A 24,644-nucleotide genomic window follows, 5' to 3' on the forward strand; every position below is an offset into this window, starting at 1 on the left:
CTATTCAGCATCAGGTTTGCTTTCCTTGTTGCTTCCAGGACTTTCCTTATTCTCTCATCATGCTCCAATCTCGTGGTTCCTCATACTACAATTTCATCCATTGAGGTATCAACTCTGTCCTGGTGCTCATAGACCATATGGTTAGTTTTGTGATACACTTCAGGAGCTAAGGCAATTCCAAATGGTAACCTTAGGAATTTGTATCTTCCAAATGGACTATTGAATGTACACTGTCCTGAACTTGTTTCATCCAATTTTAACTGCCAGAATCCTGATGATGCATCTAACTTGCTGAAAAACTTTGCATTGCAAACTGTGACATGGTTTCTTCATGTGTTGGAAGCTTAAGTGTTTTCTCTTTATAGCTCTGTTTAGATCTCTTGGATCCAGGCAAATTCTAAGCTTTCCATTTTTTTGTCCATAATGACGAGTGAACTCACCCACTCCATTGGCTTATCTATCTTCTGAACCATGTTCAGGCTTTCCATCCAGTCCAACTCTGTCTTTCGTTGCTTTTGAAGCATAAATGGAACTTATCTGCATGGATGTATTATTGGTGGCACATGCTTATCCACTCTGATCGTGTGTTCTCCTGGAAGGCAGCTTAGACCCTGAAATAGATCATTGTACTCTTTCATGAGTTCATCATACACTGTCTCTCCTTCGCTTTCCACAACGAGGATTCTTTTTACCAGGTTCAGATTCTCACAGGCCGTTTAAAACTAATATGCCCTGTACATCCTTTGGTACCATGATTAAAATTAAAACTAGCATATGCTCTTTGTCCTTTTCAGCAAGTTAGATGCATCATCAGGATTCTGGCAGTTAAAATTGGATGAAACAAGTTCAAGACTGTGTACGTTCAATAGTCCTTTTGGAAGATACATAGGTTACCATTCGGAATTGCCTCAGCTCCTGAAGTGTATCACAAAACTATCCATATGGTCTATGAGCACCAGGACAGAGTTGATACTTCAATAGATGAAATCGTAGTATGGGGAACCACGAGAATGGAGCATGATGAGAGAATAAGGAAAGTCCTGGAAGCAACAAGGAAAGCAAACCTGATGCTGAATAGAGAGAAATGCCAGCTCAGGGTGACAGAACTAACATTTGTAGGAGATATTATTGACAGTGAGGGTATCAGACCATGGAGTCTCCATGCACTGGTATATCGGTACCTGAATAACCTGTAACCTTCACTTTTGTTCTGTACATCTTTGGGTCTAATCTTCTGAAAATCAGTCTCTGATTACATTATTTGTGCTCCAGTATCCAATTTAACTGAAATGTATATGTCATTCACTTTTAATCTCAACATCCAGTCTCTGTTTTTTCTTGTTTTCAGTCACAACGTCTACATTGAATTCCTTTATCTCCCTTTATCTATTCCATGAACCTTGCTTTGTTGCATTTGATTCCTACAGCAACGGGCATAATGGTTGCTTTTGTTGCACATATTTATATGTTTTACAATATGCTGGAGTCTTTTTTGGTAGGTGTTGTTTACTGCATCTATGACATGGATTTTGATTGTCCCTTTCATTTCTGTTCGCTGGCCACACCTCTCTTTCCATTTTGGCACTCTTTTTGTTAAACGCGTTATGTCCATTCTTGCTCACTGCATCCATGTTGCAGCTAGTTTCATTGAACAGTTCTTTTGCCTGCGCTTTTACAGATTCTGTTGCCCTTCAGAGTGCTATGGCTATTGCCAGGTTTACATTTTGCACTCTTCGTAGTCTTTCCCTTAGACTATTATCTGGAATACTACACATAAGTCTGTTTTTATCAGCAAGTTGGTCAGTTCTCCAAATTCATACGTTTTGCTTCTGTTTCTCAATTCAGTCATATACTGATTAATACTTTCTTCTGTTTTCTGTGCACATGTGAAAAATCTGTGCCTCTCAAGCATCATGTTATGTTTAGGTATGCAATATGCCTCAACTGTTCCATTATTTTTAAAAATTTCATTTTGTCTCCTTCAGTGTGAAGTTATTATACATCTTCAGGGCTTTACCACCTACGACATGTAAGAAAACTGACGCTTTCACTTTATCACTTTTCTCATCAGCTCCGACTGCTGCTAAATACAATGCAAAATGTTGTTGGAATCTGTTCAAATTTTCAGCCACATTACCTGTCAACTGAAGTTTCGTTGGTAGGTGTAATCCCTCCATTTTTCACTTTGTTAGCTTCTCTTCACTGATCAGTTGCTAACTTTAGATTTTTCCTTTTAAAGTATTTCCTTCATCCCACTTCTGGCACCATCTTGTATTCGGATGTGTGAGTTCTTAGACAACACATGGATGAAGGAAAAGGTTCTTTCCTTTAAAGTTGTTGTAGCAGCGCATCAGGTTTTCAAGCCTCATTACTGATCTCTCATATAGCAGTCTCCCCACCTGTGTCAGCCCCCTGCTGGCAGCCAAGTATAATCAAACAGTAACTATGACCCTTAAGACATTGCTAGTAGCAATGCAAACACAATCACCATCATTACACTCAATGCCTTCTACACCCAATTTAACAACAGGATCAGTGAAGAACCACCCTTCCACATCTCCTGATGATCCCATCCTGTCCGTATCAGAGGATGATAAGTGGGCTACCTTCAGGAGAATGAATCCATCTGGTGCAGATGGAGTACCTGATTAACTTACCAATGCAATGCGCTTATCTTAGAAACAGGTCTATAGAGGATGCCATCTAACTGCCTCTGCACAAAGCCCTGGAACACATAGACAGTAAAGATGCATTCATCAGCATGCTCTTCATCAACTGCAGTTTGGCATTTCACATCATCATCCCCTCGAAGCCGATCAGTAAACTCCAAGACCAAGGAATCAACACCTCACTATGTAATTGGATCATGGATTTCCTCCCACACCACAATCAATGAGATTGGCAAGAACATCTCCACAACCTCCATCAGTAGTGGAGCTCCACAAGGCTATGTTCTTAGCACCCTGCACTACTCACTTTACACCTACAACTGTGTGGCTCTGTATGACAATAACACCATCTACAAATTTGCCAATGATCCCACGGTAGTGGGTTGCTTGAAGGAAGGAGATGAGTCAGCATATAGGATGGAGATTGAAAACTTGGCTGAATGATGCACCCAAACAACCTTGCATTTAATGTCGCTAAAACTAAGGAGCCGATTGTTGACTTCAGGAAAGGAAAGCCAGAGATAGACAATCCAGTGATCATTGGGGGATCAGAGGTGGAGAGGGTGAACAAATTTAAGTTCAGAAGTCACCATCTCGGAGGATTTTTCGTAGATCCAACACAAAATGGTATCGTGAAGAAAGCACATCAGCACCTCTACTTCCTCAGTAGTTTGCTGAGATTTGGTATGACACCAGAAACCCTGGCAAATTCCGACAGATGTCTGGTGGAAAGTGTGCTGACAGGCTGTTTCATGGTCTGGTATGGGGAAACTCATACTCCTGAGCGTAAATCCCTGCCAAAAGTAGTGGTTACAGCCCAGAACATTACATGCAAAACCCTCCCCAGTATCAACAACATCTACAGGAGATACTGCTGTCGGAGAGCAGCAGCAATCATCAAGGATCCACACCACCAAGCACACTCTCTGTTCTCGTTGCTGCCATCGGGAAAGAGGTATAGTTTCCAGAAGACTCGCACCACCAGGTTCAGGAACAGCTGCTACCCCCTCTAGTATCAGACTTGTCAAAAAATAAACTCAATCAGGGACTCATTAGGGGCTCCTACTTGTGCACTTTATTGATTTTTTTTAAATTCTCTCTGTATTGCACAGTTGCATATTTACACTTGCATATTTAGCCAAATGAAACATGACTGAATATACAGTGCCCTTCATAATGTTTTGGACAAATACACTTTTTTCCTTTATTTGCCCGTGCTCCACAGATTTAAATTCGTCATCAAACATTTCACATACGATTAAAGTGCACATTCCAGTTTTTATTCAAGGTTATTTATGTACATTTTGGTTTGACCATGTGGAAATTACAGCACTTTTTATACATTGTCCTCTCATTTCAGGACACCATAATATTTGGGACATAGCAATAGTATGTACATTAAAGTAGCCATGCTTAGTACTTTTTTGCATATCACTTGCATGCAATAACTATATGAAGTCAATAATTCATAGACATCACCAGGTGCTGGGCATCTTCTCTAGTGATGCTCTGCCAGGACTTGGCTGCACCTCTGTTTAGCTCCTGCTTGATTTGGGGTCTTGTCCGCTGAAGCTTTCTCTTCAGTATATGGAAGGCGTGCTCAATTGGATTTAGATCGGGTGACTGATATGGCTATTTAAGAATTTTCCAGTTTTTAGCTTTGAAAAACTCCTTTGTTGCTTTAGCAGTTATGTATGGGATCTTTGCCTTGCTGTCGGATGAAGTGCCATCCATCGAGTTTGTAGGCATTTTCTCAAACTTGAGCAGATGTTTCTATATGCCTCAGAATTCATTTTGCTATTGCCTCAGCTGTAGCATCATCAATGAAGATAAGTATGCCAGTGCCTGTGACAGCCATGCATGCTCAGGCTATAATACCCCAAACCACCATGTTTCATAGATGAGGTGATATGCTTTAGATCTTGGTCAATTTCTTTACACTTCCACACTTTTCTCTTGCCATCACTCTAATACAGATTAATCTTGGTCTCATCTGTCCACAATACTTCTTTCCAGAATTCAGCAGACGTTTTTAAATACTTCTGAGCAAACTGTAATCTGGCCATCCTGCTTCTGTGGTTAACTAGTGGGTCACATCTTGCAGTGTAGCCTCTATCTTTCTGTTGATTAAATCTTCTGCGGGCAGTAGTCATTGACACATCCAAACCTGCCTCCTGAAGAATGTTTCTCATCTGTCAGACAGGCGTTTGGGGATTTTTTGATTTGATGAGAATTATTTTGTCAGTGGAGGTCTTCCTTGGTCCACCAGTCCCTTTGGAATTACTGATCTCACCTGTTCACTCTTTCTTCTTAACAATGTTCAAAACAGTTAATTTTGGTAATCCTCAGGCTTGGGTTATGTCTCTTACTGTTTTATTTTTGTTTTTAAGCTTCAATGGCATTTGACTTTCATTGGCACAACTGGTCCTTCTGTAGAGAATTGGCAACTAGAGACTCCAAAGGTGATCACAGAGCACCAATGGCATAAGGATTACTTAAAGTGGTATGCGAGTGGAAAGAAAAAGGTTAAGAACCGCTGATGCATACAAATAACCTTCAATAAAATCTGGAATGTGCACTTTAATCACATGAATTGTTTGATTACAAATTTAAAACTGTGGAGCACAAGGCCAAATAAAGGAAGAAAGTATCTTTGTCCCAAATGTATGGAGGGCACTGTACATACCTATGGTTCTGTAATTAAAAATCATTGAGTGATAGATGTGCTGTGGGATCACACATTCCTTCCAAGTGTTTCAAGTGTATATTATTGAAAAACAACATGGATTCATACACTGAGAAGTCAAGGTGCAACTTACTTTTAAAATTTTGCTGTTGTGTGACAGTCATTTTAAGTGTGTGTGCTGCAGGCAATGTTATGCTTGTAAAAGTGTGAATGTTGATAATACAAGGTCATATTTTATGCTAGTTCCTGCTAAACCAAAACTATTATATTCATAATGAAAATGCTGGCAAGACATTTCTGGTTCATATTCTCATTGCAGGATGTCGTGCTCTGTGTGTTCGCCAACAAATGAAGAGTGAAATCTTGTGGCTTTACTAAATTTAGTCTTTGCTGTTGCCTCATGCTGGGTGTTCTGTATATACGACTCAGCAAATTAGTCAGAACTATGATGCAATGGGACACATTTGCCCACTCTACAACTTGTATTCCAAATGAAAGCCCATAGGAAATTTTTATCTTGGCCACTGCTAGCTTGTAACACTTAGTTTTACCTACACTTTAATAGAAAATTGAGCATTACAGCACAGAACAGGACTTTCAGCCTATGATGTTGTGCCAACCCATATAAAACTATTCCACCATTAATCTCACCCTTCCCAACCTCACAGCCCAAAGTCCTCATTTTTTTTTAAACATCCGTGTGTATATCTGAAAGTCTTTTAAATGTCCCTCTTGTATCAGCCTTCACAACCACCATTCCAGCACCCATTACTCCTGTGCAAAACAAAAATTAAACCTCTTAAGCTTTCCTCCACTCACATTGAAAAAATGTCCTCTGGTATTGATCATTGCTGCTCTGGGGAAAAGGTGCTCACTGTCCACCTTATCTATGCCTCTCTTATTCTTATTAACCTTTATCAAGTCATCTCTCATCCTTCGTCAGTCTGAAGTACTAGTTCAGTCACCTTGTTTCATAAGACTTGTTCTGCAGGCAATAAACTGGAAAATCTCCTCTGAAATCTCTCTGAAGCTTTTACATCCTTTCTGTAATGAGACAATCAGAACTAAACACAATTGTCTCAATGTGATCTAATCAGAGTGTTATAGAGCTGCAACATTACCAACTGAAAGCCAGCACACCCATCTGTCTTCTTAAACACCCTATCAACTTGTGCAGCAATCTTGGGGAATCTGTGGACTTGGATCTCCAAAATCCATCTGTTTCTCCACATGCTAAGAATTCTGCAGTTAACCACATACTATGCCTTCATTTGACCTTCCAGAGTATATCACTTAACACTTTTTCACATTGAACTGCATTTGCCATTTCTCTGCCCAACAATGCATCCTGTCCATATCCCATTGTAACCTACAACAATCTTCTATGACATCCACAACACCTTCGACATTTATGTCATCTGCAAACATACAGACCCACCCTCTACATTTTTGTCCAGGCCATTTGAAAAAATCCCAAAAGAACACAAGTCCAAGAATAAATCCCTGTGGAAGACCATGAGTCACTGACCTCCATGCACAATAAGCTCTGTCTACTATCACCCTCTGGCTTCTGTTGAAAAGCCAATTATAATTACATGCAGCCAAGTTTTTTGTCCTCACAATTTTCTGGCTGACTCTACCATAGAGAACCTTGCCCAATACTGAATTAAAATCTTGCCCGTAAGAATCCTCTCCAAGACTCACTTTTCTATAATTCCTAGGATTCAATACATTATGCTTCTTGAACAAGGGAACTACATTTGCCACCCTCTGATACCACTCTTGTTGCCAGGAAGGATGCAAAGGTCATCGTCAATGTCCCACCAATGTCTACCCTCGCTTCCCATCATTACCTGGGGTATATTCCATCTAGTCCCAGGGACTAAACTATCCAAATGTCTTTAAGAAGCCTCAGCACTTCTCTTTCTTAAACACAACCTGCTCTAGCACCATTGCCTGTTTGACAGTGATGTCATATTCACCAAGGTCCTTCTCCCTGATGAGTACTTCCCAGAAATCTTCTGCCTCCAGACAAATGCTCTCCACCTTTAGCCCCAAAGTAGACCTACCCTCACTCTAGTCATCCTCCTGTTCTTCACATTTGCTTAGAATGCTTTGAGGTTTTCCCTCATCCTACTTCCCATGGCCTTCTCAAGGATCTTCTAGCTTTCCTAAGTCCCTTCTTAAATTCCTTCCTGCCTACCTTATAATTCTCATGAGCCATTCCTGACCTTTGCTTCTTGAACCTTATGGATGCTTCCTTCTTCCTTTTGACCATCTGTTGCACCTCTCTGTCAACCATGATTCCTTTACCTTACTATTCATTCTGTCTCAGGGGGAAAAACCTATGTACGACCCCATGCATTTCCCTGAGAACATCTGTTCCTAATTTACTCTTCCAAGTTCCTGTCCAATACAGCCAAACCCCACTTTACGTGATGAATTCATCCCAATTTTTACTCGCACAAGACGAATTTGCTTTGTGATTAATAGAATCAATAGAAATAGTTTCAATTAAACCCTGCCCTTTCAGATCGTCAATCAAGACTTATAAAAATGTGTTTCAAAAACAATTTTTCGCTGCTTATTAAGCCAAAACTGTTATGGTTAATAAAAATAATTATGATATTTTTCATTTATTTCATAATTACATCATAAGTAAACTATTCCTTAGAAAAATATTTGTCCAAAGTTCACTGCTCAGATTTTGTTTTTTCCCTTCATAATACAATTTCCTAGAGCTAACGATTGCTTTTACTAAATTGCTGCGGACTTGCATGCTTCTTGGACATTATTAGTTTGGACATTTTTATAAAAGACCTTGGCGGTTTCAACAAGTTCAAATCCTTTTTGAAAAATTTCTGGAAATTTTGCGGCAGCATTTTTATCAGCGCAAGCAGGTTCCCCTGCAAAATCCTGTTCGATGTTTAAAACGGTCAAACCAACCCAAACTTGCAGCAAAAGTTTCCCTATACACTTGGAATTTATTTTCTTTAAGCATTGAAAAGTCACTTAAAGCTTTGGTTTGAATTTTTTTTGTACAAAGTGGTATTCGCTTTTGGTTACAATCTTCAATCCAAAGATGAACTAGCCATTCCATTTCAATCATTAATGGGTTTCTGTTTCAAGTAATTTGCGCTTAGAGAAACTGATGCAACTTTACCTTGTTCTCTATATTTATGGTTCTTTCTTAAAATTGTGCGTACTGTTGACTCATTATAGCCCAGATCGTGCCCAATTTTCACATTACTGGCACTATATTCATGTTGTTTAATAACTTTCAAGTTTTTCTTCTAAAGTAATTGCTTTTTTTTTCTTTTAATATCACCATCAGATTCTTTTTCACATTTTATTTTATCCATATTTAATAAGGGGCACACACTAAGTCTGACAGTCATTTGCACATACTTTATTTTGGGCCGTTCACATGATCTACTTGTAACTCGAGCTTTCCAGAAAACAGGAAATGGTCGCTGTTTTCCCAAATCAAAGTAACTGAATTTCATGTTGATTGAAGTAGCGTAGAGCAGGGTTTGCCTGTACCTTCGAAATTATCCCTTGCCTAATTAAATAAATACTTTGCTATTTCAGTGGCTCCTATATTTGTCCTCTTTCTTCTTTGGCTTGGCTTCACGGACGAAGATTTATGGAGGGGTATGTCCACGTCTGCTGCAGGCTCGTTGGTGACTGACAAGTCCGATGCGGGACAGGCAGGCACGGTTGCAGCAGTTACAAGGGAAAATTGGTTGGTTGGGGTTGGGTGTTGGGTTTTTTCTCCTTTGTCTTTCATCAGTGAGGTGGGCTCTGCTGTCTTCTTCAAAGGAGGTTGCTGCCCGTCGAACTGTGAGGCGCAAAGATGCACAGTTGGAGGCGATATCAGCCCACTGGTGGTGGTCAATGTGGCAGGCACCAAGAGATTTCTTTAAGCAGTGCTTGTACCTCTTTGGTGCACCTCTGTCTCGGTGGCCAGTGGCGAGCTCGCCATATAACACGATCTTGGGAAGGCGATGGTTCTCCATTCTGGAGATGTGACCCACCCAGCGCAGTTGGGTCTTCAGCAGCGTGGATTCGATGCTTGCGGACTCTGCCAGCTCGAGTACTTCGATGTTGGTGATGAAGTCATTCCAATGAATGTTGAGGATGGAGCGGAGACAGCGCTGATGGAAGCGTTCTAGGAGCCGTAGGTGATGCCGGTAGAGGACCCATGATTCGGAGCCGAACAGGAGTGTGGGAATGACAACAGCTCTGTACACGCTGATCTTTGTGTGTTTCTTCAGGTGGTTGTTTTTCCAGACTCTTTTGTGTAGTCTTCCAAAGGTGCTATTTGCCTTGGCGAGTCTGTTGTCTATCTCTTTGTCGATCCTTGCATCAGATGAAATGGTGCAACAAACAAGGTCGGGTCAGATACAGCAATGAGCTCTCCAAACCTTTCTCCATTGACAACGGCGTGAAACAAGGCTGCGTCCTTGCACCAACCCTCTTTACTATCTTCTTCAGCATGATGCTGAAACAAGCCATGAAAGACCTCAACAATGAAGACGCTGTTTACATCCGGTACCGCACGGATGGCAGTCTCTTCAATCTGAGGCACCTGCAAGCTCACACCAAGACACAAGAGCAACTTGTCCGTGAACTACTCTTTGCAGACGATGCCGCTTTAGTTGCCCATTCAGAGCCAGCTCTCCAGCGCATGACATCCTGTTTTGCGGAAACTGCCAAAATGTTTGGCCTGGAAGTCAGCCTGAAGAAAACTGGGGTCCTCCATCAGCCAGCTCCCCACCATGTCTACCAGCACCCCCTCCTCCCCCCAAAATCTCCATCGGGCACACAGAGCTCAAAACGGTCAACCAGTTATATTTGTCCATAGTTATGCTAAACCTCAGGGAGTTGTGGTCACTATCTCCGAAACTCTTGGCTGAGCATTTGGAAGGAAAAACTGTGAATGAACAATGGGTGACTTTTCACAGAATTACAAAAAGGATCTTGTTTCACACTGATAAACATATTCCCACAAGGAAGAAAAGTAAGGATTCATGAGAGTTTCTTGTCATATCCCCAAGTACAAAGTACAGATTCACCAAAGTTCTTGTGTATTGCAGCCAAACAGATAGATATACAAGATACAACAACTCCAATTTTATGCCATTGAATTACCATCAAATGCCAAAACAGAAACACAGAAAATAAATATAGGATAGATGGAGTTGGAGTCAGAGTTGGAGATAGTGGAAAAAAAGTGATGTTTCAACAGTAGTGATGAATGAGGGAAAGAAATTGGAAACATAATATTTGACAAATCCATTGAGAAGCAAATTTAAAAATACTAATTCGGGGGGGGGAGGGTTGCAAAGAAAATAAATCATGCAATGAGAAAGCAGTAATTACATTTAAGATAAAAACAAATTTTCAAGTCTTATTTTTGTATGTAGACAGTGATTGGACAATAAAACTGATGAGACTATTCTAACAAGGATGTTCTAGCTCAGTGGTTAGAGCACTGGCCTTGTAAACGAGGGGTCGTGAGTTAATTTCTCGCTGGGATCATCCCTGTGAGGGGTACTGGACAAAGTGGCGACTCTGTCTTCCTTACGGTAGCATTCCAAATGGTATTACATGACAAGAATGGAACTTTACCAACCTTTATACTTTTCAAGATAAACTACAGAATGCCTGGTATTGATGACCTCACTTTCCATTCAGAAGCAACTGTAATTTCTGTCATTAGTGGTTTGCACTTGAATGCCTGAGATTGTATGATCTTGGAAGTTAAGCAGGCTCAGGACTGGTCAGTACTTGGAGGGGAGACGGCCTCGGATCATCCAGTGCTGTAGGCTTTTGTGAGGGGCACTGGACAAAAAGAGACAACTCTCGTCCACCTTACAGTAGACAAAAGTTAAATAATTTTATGTATGTTACATTCTAAATGTAGTATAACATGACAATAATGGAACCTTTACCTTATTTGTTGGTTTAGATAAAACAATCATTGCGCTTTATCTGGAGGCACGGTGATTAGTGCTGCACCACACATACCTTGTACTTTAAGGTTACGATTTGAGTTGAAATTTTACCCACAACAGTTCAGGGAAGTCATGATTTGGACAGGACCCCTTATGAACAAATTGCTCCTGAACCTATTACTCCCAGATTCACAAGTATTTGTTATCAGCACTGATAATGATCAATGGAGATCATTTAAGAGCTTAATCAACCAATATTCCTCTGGAATAATGGAGTACTTACAACACAAGTGGCTTCTATCAGATAAATACAATGAAAGCAGTTCTCTAATGTATGAAGCAAAGTAATCTGGCAACTGGAAAATTTGGTTGAGGACAGTTCAAATGAGCACAGGTACATTTGCTCAAAATCAGGCTTCTTATGGTTGATGAAATTAATTTATTGATTGAATAAAACGTCCTTATGATACGTTTGCAAAAATAATTTGGATAGCCTGATTATCCATGAACATGGATGTAAAAGTCGTTGCTCAATTTAGCACTAGTATCAAGAAATTTTTTTTTAATCAACAAATTCCAAAGACCATAAACAGTGTAGTGGCAGCTGTGACCATTGAAGTCGTTAAAATACTCCAGATGATGTGGCAGTTGATATCTTTCTCATTAAACAGGACCAAATATTATAGATTGACAACCATGATTGTGACAACTCAGATATACTGAAGTTAAAAAAACTGTACCCTAATGCTACTTAGTTATGAAGAGATAATAATAAAAACTTGCCTTTTCTTTCACAATAAAATATTTTCAAATAACTGGGTCTCAGTTAACCAAACCAATTAACACAAAAATTGGTGAAGGAGTTGATAGAGAGGATGGTAGTTTTAGGTTACAGAATTATATTGATCAGCTGGTAAACTAATCAAGGCAATGGCAAACGAAATTTGATCTTGAAAATTTGAGGTGAGGCACTTTGTAAGGAAGTGAGGGAATTGTTATGGATTGGACATTGGATAGATCCAAAGATGCTCGAAAGTGGTGGTACAGGTAGAAGGTTGGTGAAGATGCCATTCAATCACCATGGTATGGAATACAAAAGTGCAGGAAGGTCTTAGTACAAATTTATCTTGCTTAATATGGCTAGAATATTGTGTGCAGTTCTGGTCACCACATTATTGGAATGATGTGACAGCATTGGAGATTCATCAGGATAGATACAAAGAAACTTATTCCCATGGCAGAGAAGGCCAAGGCTCAAGGTCATAGGTTTAGATATAAGGAAGAATACTCTTATTCATTCATGGCTGGCTGCAACCTTGAATGAACATCCAAGAGGTGGTTGAGGCAAGTAATCTGACAACATTTGAGTAACATCAGCACCATCACTTGAATAGCCAAAATCTTCCAACTATGGGCCACGTGCTGGTAATTGAGACGGTACAGATGTCAGCAGAGACATGGTGAGACAAAGGCTCTGTTTCTGCACCTCAATGACTGATTCCATGAAATCCCAGTCTACAATTCCTCAATTTATCACTAATTCAACACAGCTGCTAAACACCATATCTATCCACACAATTGCACTTACAACTTGAGAAACAGAATCATACCTTCACTTGATTGTAATCACTTCTACTGCTGGTGTCTGCTGAATTGAGAAAAGTAGATTTGCTCTCTGAGCTGGATTTGCCATTCTGTCGAAAAGGACTAGGTAAAGGTAACCCTGTAACACTCATTCCATCTGAAAAGAAAAAAAAGAATTTGCAAATGAAATACACTGATTTCCACAAACAAAATTTGACAGGTTTTATCATTTTCATTACTCTATGAAAATAAACCATAGAAATTGCATTTTAAAGAATTCAAAAAACACTTAATTATTTTTATTCATTTCCCCAAAAAAAAGTTCTGTGGTTAGAGCATTGGTTTTGTAAACCAAAGGTTGAGAGTTCGATCTTTGCTGGGGCCTCATTTCTGTGAGGGGAACTGGACCTCTCTGTCTTCCTTAATGGTAGACATCGTTTAAAAAAAATTCATGTATGTTACATTCTAAATGTAGTTTTACATGAACCTTTAACCAGGATGGATTGAATTCACTAAACACAAACTGCAAAGGTAATCAAAAGGACTTGAATATCAAATTTCATAGCCTCTGGACTTTTAATGTAAGAAAGGACAATGCTGATTTCCTTCTCAAAAGAGAGTTGACATGTCATGAAGATTTACAGAGAAACACCATTCACTCATAAGAATTAAAACATTTTAGCCAATCATGCATTTGAAAGGTCAGCATTATTGTAATGCAAGAAATGTAGCAATTGCTTTGTGCAAAGCAAGGTCAAGAATAGTGATGAAGTAATGTCAAGGTAATATGTTTCAGTGTCAAATCAGAAAAAAACTTGGCTCAAACACAGGAACCATTCTCTTCCTCTTCTTTGAAGAGCTGTCATGTGTCACTTAACTTCCACGATATTTCTTGTGAAATAGGATGTTATGTGATTTGGACATTGTGCGAACGCCAAATTGTATACTAAGCAAAGAACGCTTCCACCAGCGTTGTCTCCGCTCCATCCTCAAAATTCATTGGAGCGACTTCATCCCTATCATCGAAGTACTCGAGATGGCAGAGGCCGACAGCATCGAGTCCACGCTGCTGAAGATCCAGCTGCGCTGGGTGGGTCACGTCTCCAGAATGGAGGACCATCGCCTTCCCAAGATCGTGTTATATGGCGAGCTCTCCACTGGCCACCGTGACAGAGGTGCACCAAAGAAGAGGTACAAGGACTGCCTAAAGAAATCTCTTGGTGCCTGCCACATTGACCACCGCCAGTGGGCTGATATCGCCTCAAACCGTGCATCTTGGCGCCTCACAGTTCGGCGGGCAGCAACCTCCTTTGAAGAAGACCGCAGAGCCCACCTCACTGACAAAAGACAAAGGAGGAAAAACCTAACAACCAACCCCAACCAACCAATTTTCCCCTGCAACCGCTGCAACCGTGCCTGCCTGTCCCGCATCGGACTTGTCAGCCACAATCGAGCCTGCAGCTGACATGGACTTTTACCCCTCCATAAATCTTCGTCCGCGAAGCCAAGCCAAAGAAAAAGAAAGAAAAAAGGGTGCCTGTATTGACCTGCAATATCTTTGATAGAAAATTAAACAGAGATAACGCGACAACAGTCAAGAGACATGCAATACACAAAATTGCTTACTGCTGCGTAAGCATATACTATTATGTGGTAAACTTTTTATTTCTAAATAGGGAAAGTTCACATTAAAATAACAATAGAGAGTACAGTACATACACAAGCCAGTAACTTAGGTGTTTATTAGGACTATCAAGACATACGTATTGTAGGTTATATATGTACTGTGCTATTATACACCTGGCAGTGCAATTGCTTTATATATCTTCTTTGGCTTGGCTTCGCGGACGAAGATTTATGGAGGGGGTAAATGTCCACGTCAGCTGCAGGCTCGTTTGTGGCTGACAAGTCCGATGCGGGATAGGCAGACACGGTTGCAGCGGTTGCAGGGGAAAATTGGTTGGTTGGGGTTGGGTGTTGGGTTTTTCCTCCTTTGTCTTTTGTCAGTGAGGTGGCCTCTGCGGTCTTCTTCAAAGGAGGTTGCTGCCCGCCGAACTGTGAGGCACCACGATGTACGGTTTGAGGCGATATCAGCCCACTGGCGGTGGTCAATGTGGCAGGCACCAAGAGATTTCTTTAGGCAGTCCTTGTACCTCTTCTTTGGTGCACCTCTGTCACGGTGGCCAGTGGAGAGCTCACTATAGAACACGATCTTGGGAAGGCGATGGTCCTCCATTCTGGAGACGTGACCCACCCAGCGCAGCTGGATCTTCAGCAGCGTGGACTCGATGCTGTCGGCCTCTGCCATCTCGAGTACTTCGATGTTAGGGATGAAGGCGCTCCAATGAATGTTGAGGATGAAGCGGAGACAACACTGGTGGAAGCGTTCTAGGAGCCGTGGGTGATGCCGGTAGAGGACCCATGATTCGGAGCCGAACAGGAGTGTGGGTATGACAACGGCTCTGTATACGCTTATCTTTGTGAGGTTTTTCAGTTGGTTGTTTTTCCAGACTCTTTTGTGTAGTCTTCCAAAGGCGCTATTTGCCTTGGCGAGTCTGTTGTCTATCTCGTTGTCGATCCTTGCATCTGATGAAATGGTGCAGCCGAGATAGGTAAACTGGTTGACCGTTTTGAGTTTTGTGTGCCCGATGGAGATGTGGGGGGGCTGGTAGTCAAGGTGGGGAGCTGGCTGATGGAGGACCTCCATTTTCTTCAGGCTGACTTCCAGGCCAAACATTTTGGCAGTTTCCGCAGAACAGGACGTCAAGCGCTGAAGAGCTGGCTCTGAATGGGCAATTAAAGCGGCATCGTCTGCAAAGAGTAGTTCACGGACAAGTTTCTCTTGTGTCTTGGTGTGAGCTTGCAGGCGCCTCAGATTGAAGAGACTGCCATCCGTGCGGTACCGGATGTAAACAGCGTCTTCATTGTTGAGGTCTTTCATGGCTTGGTTCAGCATCATGCTGAAGAAGATTGAAAAGAGGGTTGGTGCGAGAACACAGCCTTGCTTCACGCCATTGTTAATGGAGAAGGGTTCAGAGAGCTCATTGCTGTATCTGACCCGACCTTGTTGGTTTTCGTGCAGTTGGATGACCATGTTGAGGAACTTTGGAGGGCATCCGATGCGCTCTAGTATTTGCCAAAGCCCTTTCCTGCTCACAGCATCGAAGGCTTTGGTGAGGTCAACAAAGGTGATGTAGAGTCATTTGTTGTTCTCTGCACTTTTCTTGGAGCTGTCTGAGGGCAAAGACCATGTCAGTAGTTCCTCTGTTTGCGCGAAAGCCACACTGTGATTCTGGGAGAATATTCTCGGCGACACTAGGTATTATTCTATTTAGGAGAATCCTAGCGAAGATTTTGCCTGCAATGGAGAGCAGCGTGATTCCCCTGTAGTTTGAGCAGTCTGATTTTTCGCGTTTGTTTTTGTACAGGGTGATGATGATGGCATCACGAAGGTCCTGAGGGAGTTTTCCTTGGTTCCAACAAAGCTTGAAAAACTCATGCAGTTTGACATGCAGAGTTTTGCCGCCAGCCTTCCAGACCTCTGGGGGGTTTCCATCCATACCTGCTGCTTTGCCACTTTTCAGTTGTTCAATATAAGAAACATGAGATACACGTGTTGCATGAGGGAAGCTGTTGGATTCACTATATCTGGTTAAGTCCTCTACAACCCATTCTCTAATTGGGATTTCTGAACTCTATAATAACCTTATGGGACCATGGACGTCTATGCAGTCCAACATTCCCCAAATGGATATATGTGGCACATGATTGTAGTCTCACAGAATCATTTACACTTACCTTGGAGACTGTCAGGACCTTGATGCAATGATTCATCTGAAAGATTGTACTGCTGGTGTGCCTAGATATGTGTTCACTTATCTGGAGTGAGACCTAAACATGTAGCTATTCAATTCAGAATCTATAATACAAGCATTGAACCACTGAATGCCATAATGGGTTGTTCATTTACATGTCTGCAGAAATTGAGATCCAATTTTAATTTTTAAGGAATGCCACTTTGTCCTAGATATATTGAAATTTATTTGACAGAATAATTTGATCATGTCAAACAAAATGAACCTCAAGTTTCCACTTTCAAGGAAATAAAAGCATTGTTATAGACACACAGAACAAAAATGAGCTCTTAAACCTAAGTTCTCACAAATATATCATTTAAATAATCTACATAAATCCTTTTTTTTTTAAATAGAATCTCCCCACACTCCCACATTCTCATCAATTCTGCCCATATTGTACAAAAACCAACATCCAGTGAGCAAGTTATTGTGATCTTTGGGATGTAGACGGAAGCCAGGACACTTGAAGAAAACCCAACCAGTCACAAAAAAATGTCTCTCTCCCCCATTGACGTGATCTACCAGAATCGTTGTTTGAAGAGGGTGCATAAAATCATTGAGGACCCCTTCCACCCTGCACACAGTGTAGCAGGCTGAGTGATCGCGTGGTTACACGGGCTGAATCACTGCCCGAGTCAGTTGGTGCAAGATGGCGCGGGCCCCTTTCCTTCTCAGGAGAAGCCTGCATTTGGCAACACGTGTTCCCTACGTAAGGTCGCCACTTCCTCTTCACGTAGCGCTAAGCAGGCAGTTACTCCGCAACGCGTTGACTTCACTCCCACAGACCAAAGCGTTCCAGACAGGAAGTGGCTCGTACCCTGAAAGAAGGGCTTGAAATTCAAATAAAGTAAGTTACTGGTTTACCCTCGTGTGTGTGTGTGTGTGTGTAGACACATTTCATTTCAGCAGCGCTGCCATTAGCAGACATTACAAAACATTTTTCAGCTGCTCCCATTGAGGAGGAGATACAGGAATATCAGAGCCAGCACCACCAGACTGAGAACAGCTTCCTTTCATGGGCAGTGAGAATGCTGAACGACCAAAGGAACTGCTTACACTATCCATTCGTCATATTAATGAAACAATATTTAGTTTTTAATTTTAAAATGTATTTGAATAGAAGAAATAATTGTCCTGCATATGTATCATTTGTCTGCTTGTGTGTTATATCTGGTTGTACAATCAGATGACAATAAACTTAACTTGACTTGGATTAGTGGCATCATGACTGGATCTACTGTACAGCAGAGAGGGATGAAATGCAAGTAAGCAGTCGTGATAAGAGACACTACAGTCAAGGTCTCAGGGAGCTATTTTTGTGGCCAAGAGGAAGACCAGGATGTTCTGAGTCCTCACTGATGCCAGGGTCAATGTTGTCTCTGACTAGGCAGAGGACATTCTGAAAGGGGAGGATGAGTAGCCAAAGGTGATGCTACACATTGGTACCAACAACACATGCAAGAGGGACGTAATCCTGCAAATGAAATTTAGGGAGTCAGACAGAAATATTGCGCAGTTCTAGGGTTGTTATCTTAAGATTAATCCCTTTGCCATGTATTTGTAATGATTGGATGAGAGGCTAAAGAGCTGGTGAAATGGGTGTGGGGGGAGAGAGGTGGTGTATCATTGCCCTCTCTTACTAGGTAGGTGGGATCTATACGTGAACAGATTGCACTTAAACTGGAAGAGCTCTCATATTCTTGCAAGGAAAATTGCTGGTGCTATTCAGAAAGGTTTGAACTAGTGTGATAGGATGATGGGAACCAGACCAATAGGTCAGCAGGTGGGGAGATTGAGAAGAATTGAGGTTAGGTCAAGTTAGTTTATTGGAAGAACAGGTGGTTATGTTAATGAACAGATCTAATGTACATTTACTGTGATGCAAGGAAAGCAAGATTAGAACATGTGGGAATATGATATAGTAGTCTTTTCAGAAACTTTGTTTAGAGATCAACAGGACTGGCAACTCATTACTGCAGGGTTCAGGTCTTTGAGATATTATCAAGGGGGATGTAAAAGATGTTGGGAGATTGCATTACTAATCAAGGAGCGGCACTTCAGAGGACATCCTGGAGAGTCTATCCAGCAAGACAATATAGGTGGAACTCAGAAATAATAAGATACAATTTAAATTGATAGGATTAATCTATAGTCCCCCACTCCCACCAAAAAAGCCATCTGGATCTAGGACAGATATTCAGGAAGATCACGGAAAAATGCAAAGAAAAAAAGCCCAAGGTAGTTGCAATGGGTTATTTTAATTTCCAATGATTACTGGGACTTCCTTAGTGCCAAGGGTTAAGGTGGGGCAGCATTTGTTAGGTACTTCAAGGAGAGTTTTGTGAAAAATATAGACAGTCCAATTTGAGAACGGGACATACTCAAACTGTAGGAAATGAGCCAGGTAATCCTGGACAGATTTAGTGAGGAGCCTTTTGGGAATAGCGATCATAATTCCCAAGGTTTTAAGATAGTCATGCATAGGGTAAATGCAGGTTATCAATAAAAGTGCTAAGTTGGGGGAAACCTAAATTCCAATTACTTTAACAGAAACAAAGACTGGTAATTGGGAGTAAATGGATATTTGACAAATCAGTGTCCTTTCAAAACCAACTGATTATTGTTAAGGAGCAGTCAAGTTTTTTGTCATTTGGTGGCACAAGTACAACCCAAAAACACAGCATTCTCCAGTCCTCGGTACAAAATATGCTGACATACAAGTAGACATAACACATATACAGACAAATAATACATATCCAGGACAAGTACTTCATCTATAAAAATTAAAAAATACTGTTTTGTACAGAGTCTCAGATGGTTAATGTGAGCAGTTTCTTTGGTCATTTCAGCATTCTCACTGCCCATGGGAAGAAGCTGTTCCTCAGCCTGGTGTTTCTGGCTCCGATACTCCTGCATCTCTTTCCCGAAGGGAGCAGCTGAAAGATGCTATGTGCAGGGTGGAAGGGGTCCACAAGGATTTTGCATGCCCTCTTCACACCAACAATCCCAGTAGATCACATTGATGGTGGGGAAGGGAGACTCCAGTGATCCTCTCTGCCACTTTTATGATCCTGTGGATTGACCTCCGATCCATTTCTCTGCAGCAACCATACCACTCTGTGATGCAGCCTGCCAGGACACTCTTGATAGAGCTCGTATAGAAGGGACTGTTAGCCTTGCCCACTTCAGTCTTCTCAGGAAGTGCAGTAATTGATGCTCTTTCCTGACAAATGAGGAGATGTTGAACTGCAAGAACTTGGTGCTCTCTACTCTCTATACCACAGATTTGTTGATGTATAGTGAAGGTAAATCATTGCTGGTCCTTATGAAGTCCATGATCATCTCCTTCATCATATCCACGTTAACACTCACGTTGTTACTTCTGCACCTGTCAATCATTCCTTATAACTTACACTCTATAAGCACATTTTTGATCCAATTTGCCACTCTCCCTTGGACATTTTATTATTAAATCAGCTTGCATGCATGACCATGCCAAGATGTGACTGAAATCCATGTCAACACATCAATTTACCTCCTCAAAAAATTTCAGATCATCAGAGATAACTTTCCCTTTCAAAACAAAATCTGCTATTTTCCTTGATTAAACAGTGCATTTCCCAATTAAGGTTTATCGTCTACCTCAGAATTGATTCTGATAATTTACCTCCCAAAATTAAATTATCCTTTATTTAAACAATTTTACTCCTTCCAACCTTTTTAAACAAAGCAACATTAGGAATCCTTTATTCTTCTTGGATCATCAGTAGAACAAAAGGTGGGCAGAGCCTCTGCAATTTACTCCCTCATTTTTAAAAAAAATGCTAGAGCGTAGCATTCCTGCTATGCAGTTGTGGAGGACAAGAACAACACGCACACCAAAGCCTTGAAGTCGAGACTGGTTTTTTGCACTGGCTGTCGCGTTTATATGGGCCCCAAGAAACTGACATCAGAGCCCCACATCATCAGAGCACTGGTCTGGGATTGGCTGGCGTTCTAGCCACAGTTCACCGTCTTCCCATTGTGCGGGAGGACATCTGGGATGACGACCGATGTCACCCCCCCAGGTCCATGCAGTTGCACTCTGCATTAGGGAAGTCAAAACTTCAAATGCTTGAAATCTGAAAATTCTGGAGATTATTTAGTAATACATTAAGGTATTAATCTGAAACATTAATTAAGTTTCTCTCTTCACAGATGCCTTCTTTATATTTTCTTTTTTTCTTTTTTCTTTGAATTGGACCATTTTCAGATACCACACACCTTAATGTTCCCACTGCTACCCTCTTTGAAAGTTTTACACATTTTCTCCCCAAATGCAAACTATCCCCCCCACCTTCAGAATAGTTCCAAAATATAGTCATTACCCTTGCCACATCTTCTACTTCCACTCTTTAAGAGCTTTCTATCCTCATCTAAAATGTAAACGAATCAATTAAATTCATGTTAAAATTGTGGATTATAATTTTTATACATCATGGCCTACAATACAGAGGGTTAACAGCAAATTAGAAGCATCAAGATTCTTTTATCTATACTTTGTCATCTGAGACCAAAGAGTAATCTTGTATGCTTGAATCCTGCAACTTTGGTTCCCTTCCTCTCTGACTCAAAGTATGTTATAGTTCAACTTAAGCTTGCTCAGATCATACCATTTTTTGGTTGCCACGTTAAAGTTCAAGAGCCTCTTCATGGCTGATGAAGCAAATCTTGAAAGTTTATAGAATGCAACAATTTTAAGATCATTATTTAGCTCAATGGATGAACATGGTCAATCTTACTAACAACATGCAACTTTTACCATCTTTGGAAAAAGACATCAAAATGAAAACTCATGGTCAATTTTACAGTATATGTGGAAATGGCAACTCTGATGAATACTTCAAGCTTCTTAAAAGCTACACTAAAAAAATAACTGTGGCTGGGCAGATTTCCTCTGTGTTCCTCACACATCCTGAAGATATGTTTGCTGGTAGGTTAATTGGCTACAGCATATTACCCCTCATTGTGGATTAAAGGCAAAGAGAATCAAAGTGGAGTAGATAGCCATATGTGTGAGAATAAGATACAGAAAAATGAAAAGGAACTTGGAGCTGGTGGTTTTGCTCTCCTGGAAACAAACTGGCATAATCCCAAAAGGCTGAATGGCCTCTACCAATGTCCTGATAATGTTAAAACTTTAAAATTGAATCCAAAACATGAATGAGGTTGCTGTAGATCTTTGTAACTGATGAGAAAGTAAGAATATGAAGATATGGCAGATGACTGATTGGCTAGTGAGTTGATGCAAAAGATAAGTTTCAGATTTGTGAACCACTGGGATCTCTTCTGGGGAAGGAATTACCTGTTCAAAAGGGACAAATCACACCTTAAGTCAAGACAAACCAATATCATTGTGGATAGGTTCACTAGACTGTAAGGAAGGGTTTAAACCAAGTAGATAGGGGAATGAGAGTATTAGGTCAAATAATGATCAATTGGTGGAAAGGAAGATCAATGTGTAGTGAGGACAGACCAGCAGTTAAAAAGGCATAAATTCAGTCAGTTAGATGGGTTGAAATGCTTTAACCTCAATGAAAGAAGTATTGAAACTAAGGACAGATCAGTAGATGGAATTATGATGTTGCGGTCATTACAAAGACTAGGCTGTCGCAACAGTAGTATTGGGGTTTAGATGTTTCAAAAGGGATAGAGAGCTAAAGCAGTGGTGAGTGAAAGTCAGAGACAGTAAGGGGGAAATCATGGCAAGATTCTTAGCAGTGTGGAGAAACTGAGAGAGCTTGGGATCCAAGTCCATAGATCCTGCAAGTTTGCACCACAAGTTGATAAAGTGGTTCAGAAGGCATATGACATGCCAGCCCTCATTTGTCGGGGCATTGAGCCACAAGGTAATATTGCAGGTCTATAAAACTCTAGTTCGAATATCATGTTCAGTTTTCGTCAAGTCATTAAACAAGGATATGGAAGCTTTAGAGAGGGTGCAGAGAAGACGTATCAGAATGTGTGGATTCAAGAATATGTCTTATATACAAAGTCTAAACAAACTAGGGCATTTCTCTTTGGAGCAACAAAGGATGAGAAGTGACTTCTCTTTGGCGCAACAAAGGATGAGAAGTGACTTAAAAGAGGTGTTTTAGATTACGAGTAGCATAGATTGAGTGGACAGCCAGCATCTTTTTCCCAGGGCAGTAATGGTTAATACCAGAGGACATCAGTTTAAGGTGAGTGGAGGAAAGTTTAGGGGAGACAACAGAGGTAGTTATTTTTTTCCCCCTACAAAGAGTGGTGGTAGAGTTTATATAGATCAGCACAAAATTATGGAGTGTTCTGTTCTATGTCCTCACTTTGATGCACACATTCAGAAAATCCATAAATAATTTGAAGCAGAAAACGGCTCAATATAGTTACTTAAGTGCTGAGAATTGAGATAACAAATACCAACTGCATGGAGCACAAAATAAAATTGCTTTGTAATAGGATTCATTTGCTCCAACGTGTCAAATGATTTGCACTGTCCATATAAAGCACAAGCATTTATACTTCATTTTACACCCTTTAAAGACCATTGTTTAAAATCTTTTAAAAATGACACCCAATTTGTACTATGCATCAGTAATGACCGGAAATTATGGTCTCTTTAAAATTTGCTGCAAAACAACAATAATGGAACAGTAATAAATTCAGATTTAAGACTTCCCTAGCCCCTCTCGCATATTCTTTAAAGATATCAGTTTAAAACAAAACTGGGTAGTAAAATCAAACAATTAAACAGTGATTGGAACCCTCGACCATGATCAATCTACTTTGCCAAATTCTAAATTTCCAAGGAAATCCCTCAATCTAATTTTAGACTGAGATAATTATATCAGTAAATCATTTCCAAAATGAGTAGTTCTGCACACAAATGAAAATTACTTTAAAAAATTAATTTTCATTTCTCCACCCAATTTTAAAGTCCTCCAACACCCCTAACAACAATTAATTTGATTTCAGAAGACCTCACTTGGAGAGAGAAAATTTGCAAGGATATTAACAGGACTTGAAGAGATGAGTTAAAGGGAAAAGTTGAATATAACCATGTTGGCCTTTTGAGTCCGCACCGGTTCACTGATTTTGTGCGCCCTCTTCAGGCATTGGTCCCGGTAGATTTTCATTCAATAACGATGGGCGAATTCAATGCAGGTGGAATCAGTCGTAGAAATGTTTGTGAAACGTGCAGTTCAATACTTCTGTTAGGATTTTATTCCCTGGAGCATCAGAGAATGAGGGGAGATTTAATAGAGGTATTCAAAATTATGAAGGGTATAGACAGAATAAATGCAAACAAGTTTTTTCCAATGAGGTTGGTTGAGACAAGAACTAGAGGATATGAAAGGTAAAATGTTATAAGGTGAACTTCTTTACTCAAAGGGTAGTAAGAATGCAAGTATGGTTTTGATTTTCACAATTAAGATTGGATAATTACATGGATATGAGGATACGGAGGGATATGTTCTAGACCCAGGTTGATGGTACAAGGCAGGATAAATAGTTCAGTACAGATAAGATGGGCCAAAGGCCCATTTCTATGCTCTATATCCTATGGTGCCTGCACATTGAGGCTCGTCAACACCTCTACTTTCTCAGGAGTCTGAGGAGATTCAGAATGTTGTTGAAAACTCTTTTAAATGTCTACAGGTGCACTGTAGAAAGTATACTGTTCGGCAGATTGTGTCACAGCATGGTTTTGGAAATCAACTGCCCAAGAACGCAAAAGGCTCCAGGAGGTTAACAACTGAAGTCTGGTCCTACACAGGCTCCACCGATTAAATGCATTGATGTGAGGCAATGCCTCAAAAAGATAGCCATCATCATAAAGCACACCCATCACCCAAGTCTGCTACCTTCT

General features: G+C 40.7%; 1 protein-coding gene across 13 annotated transcripts in view; it reads right to left on the bottom strand.

Moving 5' to 3' along the window:
* trappc9 (trafficking protein particle complex subunit 9) overlaps nucleotides 1-24,644 on the bottom strand; it is a 650,990-nt gene that overhangs the window by 369,826 nt on the left and 256,520 nt on the right. For all 13 annotated transcript variants that reach the window (XR_011352375.1, XM_069921673.1, XM_069921672.1 and 10 more), the window contains one exon: nucleotides 12,926-13,056. Coding sequence is in view for 12 of the 13 variants with exons in the window: in XM_069921673.1 (XP_069777774.1) it covers nucleotides 12,926-13,056 (131 nt within the window). In the remaining variant the exon portion in view is untranslated. The remainder of the gene's footprint in view (nucleotides 1-12,925; nucleotides 13,057-24,644) is intronic.

Source organism: Narcine bancroftii, chromosome 2, assembly GCF_036971445.1.
Source record: "Narcine bancroftii isolate sNarBan1 chromosome 2, sNarBan1.hap1, whole genome shotgun sequence".
Lineage (NCBI taxonomy): Eukaryota > Metazoa > Chordata > Chondrichthyes > Torpediniformes > Narcinidae > Narcine > Narcine bancroftii.